At 36.1% G+C, this 17,317-nt stretch overlaps 3 protein-coding genes across 8 annotated transcripts; 1 reads left to right on the top strand and 2 right to left on the bottom strand.

The window, feature by feature from the left end:
* The first annotated feature begins 108 nt into the window (after positions 1–108).
* Positions 109–3,081, top strand: LOC103942520 (cyclin-L1-1). Of its 3 annotated transcripts, none has more exons than XM_048568621.1 (8): positions 109–266; positions 383–556; positions 666–747; positions 1,107–1,247; positions 1,456–1,625; positions 1,767–2,037; positions 2,133–2,195; positions 2,337–3,081. In XM_048568621.1, the coding sequence occupies exons 2-8, from the start codon at positions 405–407 to the stop codon at positions 2,871–2,873; spliced, it is 1,416 nt and encodes a 471-aa protein (XP_048424578.1). In that variant the 5' UTR covers positions 109–266; positions 383–404; the 3' UTR covers positions 2,874–3,081. The 3 variants fall into 3 exon arrangements, with proteins under 3 accessions (XP_048424578.1, XP_048424577.1, XP_009350981.2); XM_048568620.1 differs by having other exon boundaries at positions 111–272; XM_009352706.3 differs by lacking the exon at positions 2,133–2,195 and having other exon boundaries at positions 112–272.
* A 644-nt stretch (positions 3,082–3,725) lies between these two features.
* Positions 3,726–5,125, bottom strand: LOC103962942 (protein HEAT INTOLERANT 4-like). The gene is made up of 2 exons (XM_009375721.1): positions 5,113–5,125; positions 3,726–4,315 (listed from the first exon to the last, which is right to left on the bottom strand). Exons 1-2 carry the CDS (start codon positions 5,123–5,125, stop codon positions 3,726–3,728), a joined length of 603 nt encoding a protein of 200 aa, XP_009373996.1.
* On the bottom strand, positions 4,918–10,102 carry LOC103962883 (protein BONZAI 3-like). 4 transcript variants are annotated; one of them, XM_048568346.1, is made up of 16 exons: positions 9,770–10,102; positions 8,604–8,651; positions 8,327–8,475; positions 8,182–8,230; positions 8,030–8,086; positions 7,547–7,726; positions 7,328–7,462; positions 7,158–7,219; positions 6,941–7,037; positions 6,739–6,853; positions 6,567–6,643; positions 6,234–6,371; positions 5,945–6,109; positions 5,740–5,853; positions 5,553–5,649; positions 4,918–5,350 (listed from the first exon to the last, which is right to left on the bottom strand). In XM_048568346.1, exons 1-16 carry the CDS (start codon positions 9,929–9,931, stop codon positions 5,211–5,213), a joined length of 1,785 nt encoding a protein of 594 aa, XP_048424303.1. In that variant the 5' UTR covers positions 9,932–10,102; the 3' UTR covers positions 4,918–5,210. The 4 variants fall into 4 exon arrangements, with proteins under 4 accessions (XP_048424303.1, XP_009373935.2, XP_048424304.1 ...); XM_009375660.3 differs by having other exon boundaries at positions 4,918–5,347; XM_048568347.1 differs by having other exon boundaries at positions 6,234–6,341.
* Between the last annotated feature and the right edge of the window lie 7,215 nt (positions 10,103–17,317).

Raw genomic sequence — 17,317 nt, 5'->3', positions numbered from 1 at the left:
CCCCTCCCCCTAAACTTTTTTTTGCATAAAAGAAGAGTCTAATTTGGGGTAAAACTGTAAAAGAGGAGCAGTAAATGTGCAGGAATTAAAAAGAACACAAAAGTTAAGGGGCCAAACGAAAACAACCCAAAACAAACAGGGAGCTGAACCTAAAACAGACCGGCTCTTTACGTCGTCGTTTAACCACCGTTCTGAAAAGCTCAGAGCCAATTTCTTCGTCTCATGCTTCTTCTCTTCGATTAACTTCTGGGCAACCAAAAGGGGAGGTAAAGGTTCATTCTCTTCCCTTCGATTACCAATTTTTCTCTGTAAATATCGAAACTTTTATTTTAATTTTTTTTCAGATTTAATTGAATTTTTTTGGAAATTTAATTTTGTGCAGAAGCTTGTTAGGGTTTTGGACGATGATATACACGGCGATAGACACCTTCTACCTGACGGACGAGCAGTTGCAGAACTCGCCGTCGAGGAGGGACGGGATTGATGAACCCACGGAGACCACGCTCAGAATCTACGGCTGTGATTTGATCCAAGAAAGCGGAATATTGCTCAAATTGTATGCTGTTTCCATTTTTTTTTTCGTTTAAATTTGTAGCAATTATGGTTCTTCTTTAATATGAGGGTGAATTACTAAATTTTGTTTTGCTTGATTTGATCACTTGTAGACCTCAAGCTGTAATGGCGACTGGTCAGGTTCTGTTTCACCGCTTCTATTGCAAGAAGTCCTTTGCTCGCTTCAATGTCAAGGTATTTGCTTTATCTGTGCATTTAATTTATTGATTTATTGCGATTACCTGAAGCACTCCACCGCGATTAGGAGTGTTCGGTGTACTTATATCTTCGATTTGCCCCATATAGTTGTATTATAAGACGTTGTTTAGCAATGATTGATTCCTTTTAACTTTTTTCCTCCTAGTTTTTTGTTATGTGTGCTGATGAAAATGTACCTCATACAATCGCATACAGCGTTTGTTAGGAAAAAGATGTCCGCTGTAGCTGTAGTAGGTTAAATGAGTAGCTTTTATCTCTTTGTTTTCTTTTGGTATTCTCCAATCTCTCATTTCATATTTGCATTGGTAATTTAGTAATGTGATGTTTTCTTGTAGAAAGTTGCAGCTAGCTGTGTGTGGCTTGCATCGAAACTGGAGGAATGCCCTAAGAAAGGCAGACAGGTGATCATTGTCTTCCACCGGATGGAATGCAGGAGGGAGAACCTACCCATTGAGCATTTGGATCCATATTCAAAGGTTAGACCGATATATGCTATATTTGTATAGATTTCATACTACAATCATTGTTTTTCATTATCATCCTTTTGAACCCAGCGGACCAAATCTATTGTCTCCCTCTTTGGTGTGCACAAGTGAATGGTTTTAGTCCTTTTATTATCACACTTACGGAGTTCGTAGTAAAGCATATCAAAGTTTCAAGCTTTTTGTCTTTTTGTTTTTCCAGAAATATTCAGACTTGAAGATGGAGTTGAGTAGAACAGAAAGGCATATTTTGAAAGAGATGGGTTTCATTTGTCATGTTGAACATCCTCATAAATTCATATCAAATTACCTTGCCACTCTGGAAACACCTCGGGAATTAACACAAGAAGCCTGGAATCTAGCAAATGACAGGTACTTCTCTCAACATACGCCAATTGGTAATTTACTTTGAGACCTTCGAAGGTGTTTATTTGTTTAAAATTTTCTGTTTTTGCTTGGTATATGAATAGATTCTGATTGTTGGTTAAATTCTCACGAACTTTTTACTTGCAGCTTACGCACAACATTGTGTGTTCGATTCAAGAGCGAGGTGGTTGCTTGCGGTGTGGTTTATGCTGCTGCTCGGAGATTTCAAGTACCACTTCCTGAAAATCCACCTTGGTGGAAGGCATTTGATGCTGAGAAATCAGGGATTGACGAAGTTTGTAGGATTCTGGCTCATTTGTACAGCCTTCCTAAAGCAAAGTACATACCGGTCTGTAAAGAGGGCGACTCTTTTACATTTTCTAACAAGTCATGGATTTCGTCTCAGCCAGTGACAAAGGTAATTTTGACTTGTTTTCTTCTAATTTTTTCCCCTCCCCGTAATGATTTATTTAGAGCCGGGGGACTCCATGATATTTTCTCTTATCTCTGCAGTTGCCATTTTCAACAGCTTATTGCATGTTGATACTGCAAGTGCTGCTGTTTTTCTCTGGGAAGGTTCATTAGATTCATACAATAACCTGCTTATCGGTGGTTTAACGGCAGCACTGCTGGCTCCAAGCAAGAATGCAGCTGGAGAATATGAAGAAAATGAAAAATACATAACGTGGATTTTTCTTTCTCATTGCTGTTTTGTAGGAAGTTCCAAAGAATGCTCCCGCTCCCGCAGCTATTGATGATGCCTCTAATTCAAAGGATACAACAGCATTGAATCCTGAATCTGGTGGATCAAAGGGTGTGTTGGTCAAGCTACCCGTTGACAAGCCAAAGGACTCCAAAGAGAGTGGTGATGAATCCAAGAGCATGGCTGTTGAGGGAGAGGCAAGAGAAGATGTCAATATCAAGTCCAAGTCTGAACGCCGCATGGAATCAAGCGGTGATAAAAGCAAGGACAGAGAGAGGGACAGGGAGAGAGATAGGGAAAGGGACCGGGACAGGGACAGAATAAAGGCTCGGGATCGTGATAGGGGCAGGGATTCTGACCGGGAACGAGATCGAGAGGAGGCCGAGAGGGACAGAAACAGGGATCGGAGTCGTCGTTCAAAGGATAGAGCAAAAGATTCAGGGGGGCATTCAGACAAATCGAGGCATCACTCATCACGCGATCGTGACTATCACAGTTCCTCGTATTCTTCCCGGGATAAGGATCGCCATAGACATCATTCGTATGCTTGAACTAATCGTCAAGACGCCTCTCCTTTCCCTTTTAAGTGAACGAAACTGAACGTACTTCGGCTGTATTTTTACAATTTTTCAGATGTAAAAGTGTATTAGATTTTGGTAGGATGTGTGCAATGCACAGCATTGATCCTTCTAAATCTTGATTCTGTTGTTGGATAGTTGAATTACTTGTGATATCCTTACATCCTTCTTGGTTGAGAACTTGTACCTCCGAAGGGTCGTGATTTCTGCGTTTTTTTTTTTTTTTTATCTCATGTCTACACGTGAAAACAAAATTAATAATTTTTTTTTATTTTAAAATGTATATAATAAGTGCATGTATTAAACTTGAGAGTTTAACTACGATCTCGTTTGGAAAAGATTTTAAAATGATTGAAAGCGTTTTTGATGAAAATGTTTTTGGAACCAATCCTTAGTAAAAATGCAAGTAAATTCTGAAAATTCATTTGAAGTGCTTTTGGAAACTAAAATTATTTTCACTAGGGATAATGCTAGGGAGATCAAGGTTTCAAAACCAAATGATGTGGTTATTGATGATTGGATTGTTAAGTGTTGATTAACGCGCTTATTATTTATTGGTGACACATCATTTGGTTTAAAATTTTGATCTCCCTAGCATTATTCTTTCACTAAAAGTGTTTTCACTCATTTTAAAAGCACATCCAAACGAGATCTACACCACCATCATACCATAATTATTAATTATAACTAATTAACTAGTGATTAGCAAACTAATTATTTCGTGGGTAAAACTTGTAAATCCTCATATTTTCGAAAACCGCTCTGCGCACTTTGGCTTCCTCCACTTCCAGGCTTCCAGCTTCAGCTGCTCGTCACTCTCGAGCCTCATTGGTCCACAGGATTGAATTCGAGCGTGTTAAACACGTACAGCATGCAGTCCGGAAACTGCTCAAACGGGCCTTCCTCAATGCGGTTCAAAGCAGCCCTTCTCTGAGTGCAACTGCAACCCAGCACGAATATTCGAGTACGAGGAATGTCGTGTTTGGACTTAACGTATGGGATCCAACCCATCTTCATCTTCTTCAACGCGACGGTTTCCTTAAAGTCGTTTTCGGGATGTTCGTTCGGATTGCTATCTCTGAGGGAAGGAGAAAAAGGCGGCACGACCGCCACCAGAGTTGGTATAACAACATGTTCATATTCGTTCTCCGTACTCCGGAAGAGGCAGACATTGTTGTTATTGTCAATAGTGTCGATACGGAGCTTTAGGCCTTGTTCGAAAGCTTGTCGGAGATTAGGGAAGTCCCACTTGAAGTTGCTGTGCACTTGTTCCAGCTGATCCCAGTCTTCTATCCCGAAAGGCGACGCCGCCTTCTGTAGGTCCTCCGCTCCGGCCGGCTGGACCCACTTTCGCTTTTGTAACGGCAGATCAATGTTGGTGGCGGAATTGCTAAACTGTTCATCCTCCACTTTATCTTCCTCGTTTTACAAGATATTCGCAACAGGTTTTGCCGTCCTCTTAACTCCTCCATTCCGCATTCTTTTTTCTTTCGAGCAAAAATGCTTACGAGCGAAAGTGCTTCCTCTAATAGAAACAACTGTTTTGTTCCCCCAGTCCAGTTAATTTCTGTTAGGAAAAAGAAATCAAATTATCACATGCTGAAAATAGGCATTTGGCAAGCAGGATCCCGTTTGAAATTTGCTTTTGGATAGGCAAAAATGTTTTATGACAGTAGTTTTTAAAAGAAAACTTTGTGTTTTTGATCTGAAAGCAACTTTTTTGTGAAGCAGTTGAATTGATCAAAATTTTACTCAGGACTAGGTTAGAATTTTTTTTAAGAAGTACTTTTGCTCAAGCACTATATTAAAATTCAAAATTTTTTTAGGACTCATTCGGAACTTACAAACAAGGCACTTGGATATAATTTTTGAAGAAGCATCTCATACGTCCTTTTTCAAAAAACACTTCCATAAAATATGAGTACTTTCATTTTTTTGTCAACCGCAGTCTTAAGCATTGTTAGTTGTGATGAAAACTTTTACTCATGCCAAAAATCATCGAGGCAGATGCTTGGACTGCAAGAAAGAACAAAATTTAGAGATTTTATAATTTTATGATAGATTCTAGAATTTGATGTTTATCAATCAATGAAATGCTTTGTAATATCAAATGCATTGTTGTAGTATTGAGCATTCGTATCTACATTTCACACTGCATTAGCATGAACACTCGATACTACAAAGTATTTGTGATGTCCCTTTACAAGGGTACAAAGATTTGCCATCGTTAATGTGGCCTCTCTCTATTTTTCCCAGTGGATTCCAAAACCATCCTTAACTAACAAAACATGTTTTGTCCCGGAAGATTTGTCATAGAATTTCTAAGGCGGGTGATGCTTGAACAGCGGCATTGAAGGTGAGCGGCTTGATGTCCATGGAACGCATGTAACTCAAAAACTGTCCGGGCAGCTCTTCCAGAAGACCTTGAACAACAGAAATCTGCCCACCTGCAAACAAGTTACAAACCCCACAGATTTTATCAGCTATAATATGAAAGAAGACCCGAGAAAAAAAAAATTTACAATTGCCAATTTAATACAGGTTGAATGAAAGTCTGAACACAGTTCTAGTAACTTCGCATCACACGATGTTGACGTGCACCTAAGGTACAATGGATGTTTAGAAAGAGAAATGGAGGTCATGGATACTTACTCTGCACATCTCTCATTGGAACGAACTGGACAATGTCACGCGTAGCTATGCGACCTGTAGAACTTTCTAATCGTTGCCCATTGTCAGCGTCAAGGATCTGCCAAATACAAAAGATTCAGACAAAACTTCATGATATGCAGAAATCAAAAACCAGTATGTGAAAATCCTGAATAAACACAAGTATTACCTCCATTTGTTTGAAATCCGCATTACCAACTCCAACGATGAGGATTGATAGAGGAAGATTAGATGCCCTCACCAAAGCATCTTTTGTTTCTTGAAGGTCAGTGAGGATTCCATCCTAGAAAACAAGATGGCATTTATATTATCATTTTTGGTAAAACAAAGAACCGAGGAGTTAAAAATTCAATTTGAATTCGCCGTGCTCTTACTGTTATAATGAGCAAGACGTAGTACTTGTTGTTGTTGGACGAGAGGGACCTGGCGGCAATTTCTGCAGCCCTGTTAACCACTTGGCCAAACAACGTCGGTCCTGACAGAGCAACGTTGCGTAGAGCATTGGCATAAGCAGCCATTATGCCTTCAACTCCGACAACCTGTTAAATAAATGACACAATTGAATTTACTGAGATGGTTAAACAAAATATAGTTCAGTTGTATTGAATGAGATTGCAAACAAAGGGTAAAAGAGCATTGCAAAGAGTTACACTGCTCCTTTACCTCAGATTCACTTGCATTTCCATTCAAGTTGAAGCAGTGTGATACAGTTCCATTAGCCGTCCTTCCTCCAAAGCCCCAAGCAGGAAAACTCTTATCTGCATCGTAGAACTGAATGACTTGTCCTACTTCTGTTATAGCCTGCAAATGACATCGTTGATTTACCAGACAACATCTAATCAATCAATATGCTTTCGCTAAATATTGAACAGAAAAGTACCCATAACAACAAACGCTCGAGAGCAAATGACGTTAATTATGTACAAATTCAATACACGTCTGCAAAAAGAATATGGTGGATAAGATATAACTATCCCTATTGAAGCACATGCTTACCTGCTGGTAAGAATTCAGCCGGCCATACGGATCAATATAGTGCAAAGACTCGGGTTTTCTAGGATCTCCATTTGAACCTGGACAAAATTTAATATTCGAAACAAGAAAATATATCAAACCCATGACCTTTTGCAGAATGAAGACTGATACTAGACTATCAGACATTGCTTACCCGTAAAATCAACTGCAACCATGAAGTTAAGCTCAAATCCACTAGATATATAGTCAACAAAGCTGAATTGTTCCTTCTCACAAAATTGATCCACAAATAGCTGACCCTTCAAAACCTACGTTAGCATATTACAAAGCAAACGTGAGTAAATTCAAATTGACATGAAATACTAAGGAATTGGACTGCAAGATTGAATAAATACCTTTTCATGACCCGCACGAGAAGATGGAATAAAAAAGTTCACCCCACTTTTTTCTTTGAATAGTTTTTCAAGGTCTGCTACTGATTTTTGGAGTTTCCTGAGTAAAACGAATAGAGAGGTTAATTTCAAAGCCTTCATTTTTTTGTGTTCCAGGCACAAAACAATGATATCATGCAATAAGTAACAAAATAAAGAGCTGGAACCAATCAATAATTACCCAATAAGAATGTGGTTGCCATCGCTGTTGAAATCAAAACACTCAATAACCAGTGGGTTGTCCTGCATCAAATTGAAGAAGGTTAAATGATCTCTCTATCTTATTTGTCAATTACCAAAATTTAAATTCTCTAATTTAACAGGTAACCAAGCAATAATTCACAAGCTTACCTTGCTTCCGAACTGTTGCATACTCAGGCATAATGGTTTCCAGGTCGGGTTTAAATTGTTATCCACCACTTCAGTCTTGCAAATTGGAATAGAGCCCCCAGTCTCAACAGTCCTTGATATTCTTAAGAAAGGATCCTGAAGTGAAGAATCATACAATATAAGAAAGAAACTTGTATATAAAAGTAAAAAGATCCCACGAAGCTTCTTTGAAATGCATACGCTTTTAGAAAAGAGATCTTTGTTGTCCAAGTGGGCACAGCGGAATTTAATCTCTACAGCACTCCTAGAAGCAATAGTTTCCTCGGCATGCACAGTGAGTGTTCCAAAGTTTCTCAAACCTCCATGCCCATTTTTTCCTTTCAGAGTCAATGTTAAACTTCGATTTTGTTTAGTCACAATCTGCCATCAGAAAAGAGAACGAGCACACAGCAAACTATAAATTAGATTCCACTTCATTTACTTGAAAACTATGAAATTTTAGGTACTGATTTCAATACATTTTGGGCAACATTTTGCATATGATTAAATAAAGGAAACCAATATAAGCTATATCGATATCTTTCCTCAGCTGCATCAATATTGAGCAGTGCAGTAACTATTAACATTGGAAATTAAACATGAAAAGAAACACATAACTCGAAGTATTAATTAAAATACATATCACACCAGCTCAATGAGCTGAACAGATTTCAAGAGAATTACCTCTGAAAGGACACAACTGCCTTCTCCAAGAAACTCTTGATCCTTCAATTTCAGAGTCTGCAAGGCAACAAAATAAGAAGGTTAACACATGAATTGTATTAGGTTTTTCATTCTAAAAGAAATGCTGAAAATTCAAAGAAGTCTCGTCCTACCTTTACAGGTACATTGTGGTATTGTGTATCAACATCGTAGACATGGAATCTTGGAGGAGAACACAAGAAAAGAATATAAGTAAACGTCTGATAAACTACAAAGATATCTTCAGAAACAATGCTACAGAAGATATGAGAAACTTACATCAAATTCTGCACCATCTCGAACTGATAAGCTACTGAAACTTTCTGTATCCATACCGGATTTAAATTGTTCAGTATGACTTCAGTTCTCCCGAGTTCCTCTAGCTTACCATCATTCTTCTTGAGGTATACAATCACCATAGGATCACTCTGAAAGAAAACCAGAGAATTTTTTAGCCTCGATTGTAAACTCATAGCGGCCAGATGACACTGTTACAATAACTTTGTTACTAACTTAGATAAATGTTATCACAAGTAAGGTGACATGGATAACATACCTTTGAAGTGACGTCAAGATTGAGTAGCTTGGATGCTGAAAAGGATAACTGTAGCACAAAATTGAAAAACATTAACACAAAAGAACAAAAACAACAACCAAGCCTAATTCACTAAAACTGGCATCAGTTGTACGACACCTAGTAAGTCATTGCGCTCAGTTTTGGAATACAAAAGGTGAAAGACAAAATCCAAAAGAAATAAAGAATCAAGGCTTTTGGAATTTGGAATTTGGACCGAGCAAAGTATCACATTGTAAAAAAAGTTGTCTTACGGTCCCTAAGTCAACATTGGATGACAAAAAAAATGTGAATCTTGCTAATGTCCTGTTTGTGTGAGACCCTCTGTAAGCCATTTTGCAATTCAGCCAAAAGGAGGCGGCTCAAATCAACATGCAGCCTCACGTAACAGTACACCAATCACTTGTGAAACATGCATGCAAATAAACATGATACACATAAAGTTGACAATAGTATTTTGGTGAAACATTTGGAACACATTGTAAACCAAATATGACTTGGGTCCTTAATATTGGGGCAAGTCTTATTTCAGGCGTCCAGATTCCATGCCCTGTCCAATCACTCAATAAGATATTTGCGCTAACAAGCGTATAACTATTTACTTTCCACTCGAATAATCATATAATGCGTTTGGATGATATGTTGAGAGTCAATAACACGTGATGTGTTCATTAATAGACGGACGGGGGCAGACCGCCTAACCAGAGTCTCACCAACATTTGGATGAGTGGGTATTGTGACGCTTGGCATTTTAGTGGGTATTGTGGATACATGGGTAACACGCCACCTTGCAATGAACTATGAATGAAACTTCATCTTCAAGACTTCAACAATATAATAGTAAAATGGGCTCAACTTTTCAATTTTCTCTGCAGCCAAACAGTAGAAACTCTACAACAACAAAAATATAATAGTAAAATGGCCTGAATTATCAATTTTCTCTGCAACCTAGCGGCAGAAACTCTACAACAACAAAACAATTCAATAAAGGACGATCTCAAGCCAACAAGACTCTCATTTTGCAAGAGTCGGGGACCCTTGCTTTGAGAAATTCCAGAAAAACAAAGAATTAGAAAATTCAAAGGTTCGTAGGTGCAAAGATTTGAAGGGAAATGGATCGCTTGGCAGAAGCAGTGCCGGAGTTGTACCTCGAGTTGCGTAAAAAGCGGGTAAGCACCATGCGCCCTGTAAAAGAATTCAATGGCATCATTGTGAGCGCCGTCGTTCTTGGCGTTCGGTTCGGTGGGCCTCGGCAGGTCCCCACCCACGGCGTCCTTGCCGCCCCTTACGTCCGAAAAGCATCCTCCCATCTCTTTCAATAAAATATCCCAATCCTTTATCCGTACTCTCTCTCTCCCTCCTCTTTCTTCGTCTCTCTGAAATTCGAAAACCCTAGAAACAAATTGCGACTGTTAATCGCAAAATCAGTCTGCTAATTAGGAGATTTTGCGTGATTAAGCTTCGTTAAACCCTGAGGATTATGGTATACAGGACCAGGGATATTTTTTTTATATATTTAATTAAGGTACCTTCTTCACCGTTGGATTGATTTTAATAAGATCGTTAAACCCTAAGGACACTGGTATTTTCACTTTCGTTGGACACGGATGGATAATTTCATCGCAGTTTCAGTCTATGGAATTTACCACAAGTAATTCCAAATAATGAAAGAAAAGTCCTTTTTCAATGGAAAATAAATAAAAATCTTAGACAAATATAATAAAATTTACTTAGCTTCTCAATTTGAGTAGAAGTTTTGAATTTCCTACGTGGTCGATTTACGAGTATTTATAATCAGAATTATTTATATTGTAAATAACTATATAAAGATTATATATGCAAAAAACTATAAATTATGAGATCGTTCAGTTATTGAATTGTATAAAAAACATCTAAATGAATTTTGTACAAACATTACGAATCATCTATCTATTTGTTAAAATTGATTGACTAAACTATTTTTTAATTAATTTTTTTGTAAAAATATCTTTACAAAATGAATTATTATATGAATTGTTCTATTATTCTATAAATCGGCCAACCATTTCTAAAAATACTTATTTAAGTCATAAAATAGTTTTAATATTAAGAATGAATAAATTAATATTTTTTGAAATTTTTTTTTAATAAACGATATGAATGAGTTAAGTCTTACAATGGGCGGCCATAATAATGTGGTTCAAATACACATTTGGTGAATCGAACAAAAGACCTCTAATTCACAAGTGAAAAAAAAAATTACTCTTAAACCATAATACTAAGTGACAATATTTTGTACTTTTAAAAGAAGGTGAATTAAATCTTAGTATTTTTTATACTTTGCAGCTTAGTCGAGTTGGCAATATGGTACTTCCCTTTGTCTCAAGTCCAAATCCTCATTTTTGTAATTTAGTTAATTTATATAAAATATTTTATTTTTTGTCAAAACAAAAGTTCTTTTTCTTTTTTTATTTATAAAGAATAATACAAAAGTTAAGAAAAAGAATTTCACTCGCCTACGTTTTGCTATTTATTAATGAAGTTCACTTTTTTTGCTTAACTATTAATGCTGAGTTGATCGTTTCTTTTTATCATGTTGGGAAAAAACTTTAATTATAAGAAAAGGAAGCAACAAAACGTGTGAAGTACCAAGACTGCTCACCTAATTTGATGCCCTGTGAAGACGTCTTTCGTATGAACCTTCAGATTTATCTAATAGTGAATAAATTTATGGATTCAGATTATTCTAAGTGTTTCGGTAAATAGAAACAATATAAACCTATAAGTTTATTCACTATTAGATAAATCCGAAGATTCATACGAAAGAGGTCCTCACAAGTAGGGGCAAATTCACTATGGGGCAAGGTGGGTCACTTGACCTCCACAATCTTAGAAATCCTCTATGCAAGAGTTGGGTGCTGCCTTTGAAAATCTTAGATGCTCTTGAAAGATGTCTTCCAACTGCTTTTTGAATTGCCTTTATGGTTCCTAGGCATGATAGTTGCTAGCCTTATGTTTTTGTATGTGTTGCTATAGGAATCTATCAATAGGCGCACTCGGCATATATTGGCATCAGTCGGCAAGTTTGCTCAAAAACTACTAACATCAATAGACATGCTTGCGCGAAAGATGTTGACATGTGTGCAATGCGAATTAACAAATGACCTTAGACCTACCAAGGCTCGATAAAATGCTAATTTGCTTGACATTCGGCCAAAAAAAATTTTGCTCACTATTCTTGTTGAACCCCTCCCAATATATTTCATCGATCTACCTTTGCTCACAAGTCTTGAAAATGAACCTTTAGGTGAGCAAGCACAAAGGATAATCAAAAGCAGATGACCGGTCTATACCTAACTCCAATTTCAACAACAATCCTCCGCACCAAAAAAAAAAAAAAGACCACAATAATGAAGAAATAAAATTAAAATGATTTGCTAAATTTTAAGAAAATATTTCATGAATTACTAATTTTCTAAACCAAATTAGTGAGAATGATATGACGCACAATATTTGCTCAATTTGTTTATGAAGAGAAATAACCAATTAAAAACATTCATCAAATAGATTGGTTTACTAGTTTGAGGACTAAATGGAATCAAACCAAATCAAACTGAATTGTTGCAATTGCTTACGAGGGTTGGTCTAGTTGGTAAGGACGTGCATGTGGTTAACTCCAATCCAAGTTCAATTTTTGTATTCAATAGTTCTCGTTGGTGCGAGATCTGTAAATTCCTATCTAAATCTATATGGGTAGCAATTGGTAGTTAGATGTTATGCGCAAGTCTTTTCAGCTTAAAATTGTAGATATTCTCTTATGCTGGTGGTAAGAATAACAAATCTCCCTTTTTTTTCTTCAAAGTTGACTTGAAAATTTTCAAATTATATGGCGTGTGCCAATAATAACATATAAAATATTGGGAAGCAAAAACTTGTGGATAAACTGAATGACTCGACTCCAATGGTCTTTCTTTTTTTTTTTTTCATAGAAGTTGACTTCAATATGTTTATGGACAAAGTTTAGACTGTAGCAAATTATTTAGATAAGACTAATTAACGCGGTTTAGTTGGCGTCACCAGATGACGTCAATATTATCACGAAAGCATGCATGAAATATCTGAGAAATCTTTAAGGAAGGGATCCTCATATTTTTGGACCCGGTTTCTCTGCCCTCCCAGTTCTCATACACTTTCATCTCCTCCTATTTTGTGAGGTTACGGTTAAGCCACGTCAATATTTTATATTAATTTTTTTTATAGAGATAATAAGACAAAAAATGAAAGTGATATAACGTGGTTTAATCGTGACCGCACAAATAAGAGGGGATGGGAGTGTATAGGAACTGGGAGGACAGAGAAGCCAGGTCCCATATTTTTATAAAAATGGAGATTAGTTGTGGGGTCTACACCACATCAATCTTTAACGTTCCGAATCGTTTATTTTTCAAGTTGCATCTTATAGATCATCCTTGTAAAATTTTAGTCAAATCAAAATTTTTTTAAGACATCTATTTAAGTTCAAAGAAATTAACGAATACTTTTTATATAAGAAACAATAAAATTTTATCTTGATAATTAAATAGGCAAATAGTTTCATATTGAATTAAATTTTTGTAAGGATGATCTATGAATTGAGACTTAAACAATAGATGGTCTGGATTATTAAAATTCGATGTTGAATAGGCCCCACACATAATCCCCATTTAAAAAAAAATGAGGATCCCTTTGCATAAATAGCCTGCACAATTAGGGATCAACTTTAGATAAATTTATCAACAATTTTTTGGGTAAATATGCTTGCTTTGAATGTATATTTCCTAGACTTTGAATGGTCCTGATATCACTTGGTCCACATGTATATTTCCTAGACTTCGAATGGTCCTGAGATCACTTGGTCCAAATGTGCATCCACATCTGCATGCATGTACACGTTTAGATCGTTTAAATACAATGTGAAATATAGATCATACAAAATATTCCTTCATGTATAGATAGGATTTGGATCCCATCCAAATTGTGGGGATCTTAGGGATCTTCATATCTTAGTCATTCATCATGCATCGTGCGGTCATAAATTATTTAACTTTTTTTTTTATTTAAAATTGAACATAAGTAGTACCTGATGAAAACTGGCCGCATAATGTACGATGAACAATTAAGATGTAAGAATTCTTAAGATCCCCACAAAATGGATCTGAACAGGATCCTCTTCTGTTGTAATAAACTACATTAGCTTAATTAGCTGCATTATCATTTTAAATATTTATGGTTAATTGCTTGGAAAATGCATGTATAATATGAAATAATGAATATGCTTCACACGCATGATGCATCTGGAAAAGGTTGTGGGTTGACGATTGACAGACTAGGCGGAAGACCAATTCCACTTTTTGATTGAAATTTCCGATACCGATCCAAGTTCCAACAACCCACCAACAAGTAAATTTTACGAAGAAATATTAAGAATATTCTTTTGAAATATAATTTTTCATGAATTTTCGCCATCTTATATTTTTAACATAATATTTTATAACATATCACATGAATTAAATTATGAACATGAGGCGGTGGAGTGGGGTATTCAACTTTTAAGAGAGTCTTCTTAGCATTATATATAAATGTACAAGCCTTTTATTTAAAGAGATTTCTTAGTACTACAGTATAGTGATATTCTCTTTCACTTTATTTGTAAGTAAGAGGTATTAGGTTAAATTCTCATCAAAGACTCGAGCCATATTATTGCTAGCTCTCTATAAAGCTAAGCCCACAATTTCCCATTTAGTATAGATAATATCGTTTGTTTTAAAAATAAAAAAAATAAAAAAAATAAAAAAAGATTTCTACTCATTTGGTAAAAAATGAGGACTATTTATTGGGCCTATCCATTATCAAATTTTAACAGTCCAAACTACTTATTTTTTAATTTGCACTTTGTAGATCATTAGTGCAAAATATTAGTCAAATAAAAAATATTTGAGTAATCTATTCTTTTTATTTTTAAGCTTCACAATGAACTAGTAATACTTTAGTTCAAATTCATGTTTCGCGAGAATCGAAGGTAAAACATCTCACTTACTAGTAAAGAGGAATATCATCAGACTGTAATATCAAGTAGCATTTGGGGCATTTAATTGTGTTTAAAAAAAATAAACAAACACTATGTTCTAAGACATAAATAAATGAGGACTTTTGAATAAGGTTCTCTATATGGATAAAATTTGAGGAATTCCTTTGGATAAGACTCCATATATATACATAGAGAGAGGATTATGATATTGGCAGGAATGTCCTGGAAAGACTGGAAATTTGTTTGCGGGGAGAGGGAGAGAGAGAGAGAGAGAGAGGATTATGGTATTTGCAGGAATCTAGTGGAAAGACTGGAAACATTGAGGGTAAGTTTCAAGTTGTTGATATTCCAACGAACATCGGAACGAAGTTGTAACTGCATTTGCATGCACGATTCCCGTGCACGTCGTTACGCATGATCAAGTCATCAAACAACAACCTCGTGGAGAAGGAACTTTTATTGTCAATGATATAAATTTTACACGGAAGCATAAATTTTACGCGTAAACTTTTCTTTACATGACAGTTGTACCATACGTACCAAATACTATAATTAGAATTACTCACCTATGTTAAACTGACATGATTAGGTCTCAAATCCAACCCAAAACACACATCTAAATGTTTTTGGATCGTCAAGGCTCACCAATCATGGCACCAGTGCTTATGAGACCATATCTAAATACATGGCGTTGGCGTCACGCGCACCTAGCTAGGAAAGTGTGGGGCCTGCCACAATGGTTACTTCCAATGTACTCGACACGTGGCCATATATAAGAGGTAAATTTCAAATTTTCATTCTAATCCAGAACTTCTTAACATTTTCGTAATAATAATTTTTTTTTTAATTCATACAAATTTAGAAAAAATTCAATGTTATTCTTACCATAATTTTATACCACATTTATTTACCATCTTAGGTGGCAGATGAGTTGGACAAGCTACATCATTTAATTTCAATCTTTTTATTAATTAAAATACTTAAATAATCTTAGGTGGAAGAATGAGACTTCTTGTATACCACAATCATCATTTATCTTTTTTATTAATTATTGATTAACATTTTTTATTAAATGCTAATTAATTTAGATGATGTGGCTGTCCAACTCATTTGCCACCTAAGATGGTAAAGAAATATGGTATAAAATTGTGGTAAGAATAGCATTATTGAATAAAAAATTACAAAAATCCAACAGTAACAACTAATCATTAAGTTTTTAAGATGTACCACAATTCATTCATAAAAATCTTTACAATATCTTTTATAGACATGGACGGATAGAATAATCATAGTCACCTTCTAAATTAATTTCATCCGTTCAATAGCTACTAGATAATTGAATTATACATTAAAACTAAATAAAATTTTTATTTTAAAATGTATATATAAACCAAATAATATGGTTATTGATAATTAGATTATTACTTAAGCGTTGATTAACGTATTTATTTCTTATTAGTGATACATCATTTGATTTGCAAATATTGTTTAAAATTTTGATTTCCGAAGCATTATCTTTTCACCACCATGATACCATAATTACTAATTATAACTAATTAACAAAAAAAAAAAAATTTTTTTTTTTGATTACTTGTAAATCCTCATATTTTCGAAAGCCGCTTCCTCCACTTCCAGCTTCGGCTGCTCGTCGCTCTCGAGCCTTGTTTGGTCTACAGGATTGGATTCGAGCGTGTTAAACACGTACAGCACGCAGTCTGGAAACTGCTCAAACCGGCCTTCCTCAATGCGGTTCAAAGCAGCCCTTCTCTGAGTGCAACTGCAACCCAGCACGAATATTCGAGTACGAGGAATGTCGTGTTTGGATGAGGGACTTAACGTATGGGATCCAACCCATCTTCATCTTCTTCAATTGGACGATTTCCTTATAGACGTTTTCGGGATGTTCGGATTGCTATCTCTGAGGGAAGGCGGAGAAGGCGGCACGACCGCCACCAGAGTTGGTATAACAACATGTTCATATTCATTCTCCGTACTCCGGAAGAGGTAGACATTGTTGTTATTGTCAATAGTGTCGATACGGAGCTTTAGGCCTTGTTCGAAAGCTTGTCGGATATTAGGGAAGTCCCACTTGAAGTTGTTGTGCACTTGTTCCAGCTCATTCCAGTCTTCTATCCCGAAAGGCGACGCCGCCTTCAGTAGGTCCTCCACTCCGGCCGGCTGGACCCGCTTTCGCTTTTGTAACGACAGATCAATGTTGGTGGCGGAATTGCTAAACTGTTCATCCTCCACCTTATCTTCCTCGTTTTAAAAGATATTCGCAACAGGCTTTGCCGTCCTCTAAACTCCTCCATTCCGCATTCTTTTTTCTTTCGAGCAAAAAAACGCTTACGAGCGAAGGTGCTTCCTCTAATAGAAGAACTGTTTTGCTCCCACAGTCCAGTTAATTTCTGTTAGGAATAAGAAATCAAATCATCACATGCTGACATAGGCATTTGGCAAGCAGAAACCCGTTTGAAATTTGCTTTTGGATAGGCAAAAATGTTTTATGATAAGCGCTTCTAGTCAGTTTTTGAAAGAAAACTCGTATGTTTTTTCTGAAAGCAACTTTTTCGTGAAGCAGTTGAATTAATCAAATTTTTTACTGAGGACTCAGTCAGATTTTTTTTTTTAAGAAGTACTTTTGCGCAAG

The sequence above is a fragment of a genome, unplaced genomic scaffold (genome assembly GCF_019419815.1).
Source record: "Pyrus x bretschneideri cultivar Hongxiangsu unplaced genomic scaffold, Pyrus_bretschneideri_v1 Contig48, whole genome shotgun sequence".
Taxonomy (NCBI): domain Eukaryota; kingdom Viridiplantae; phylum Streptophyta; class Magnoliopsida; order Rosales; family Rosaceae; genus Pyrus; species Pyrus x bretschneideri.
This window is presented reverse-complemented; position numbering and strand designations above follow the sequence as displayed.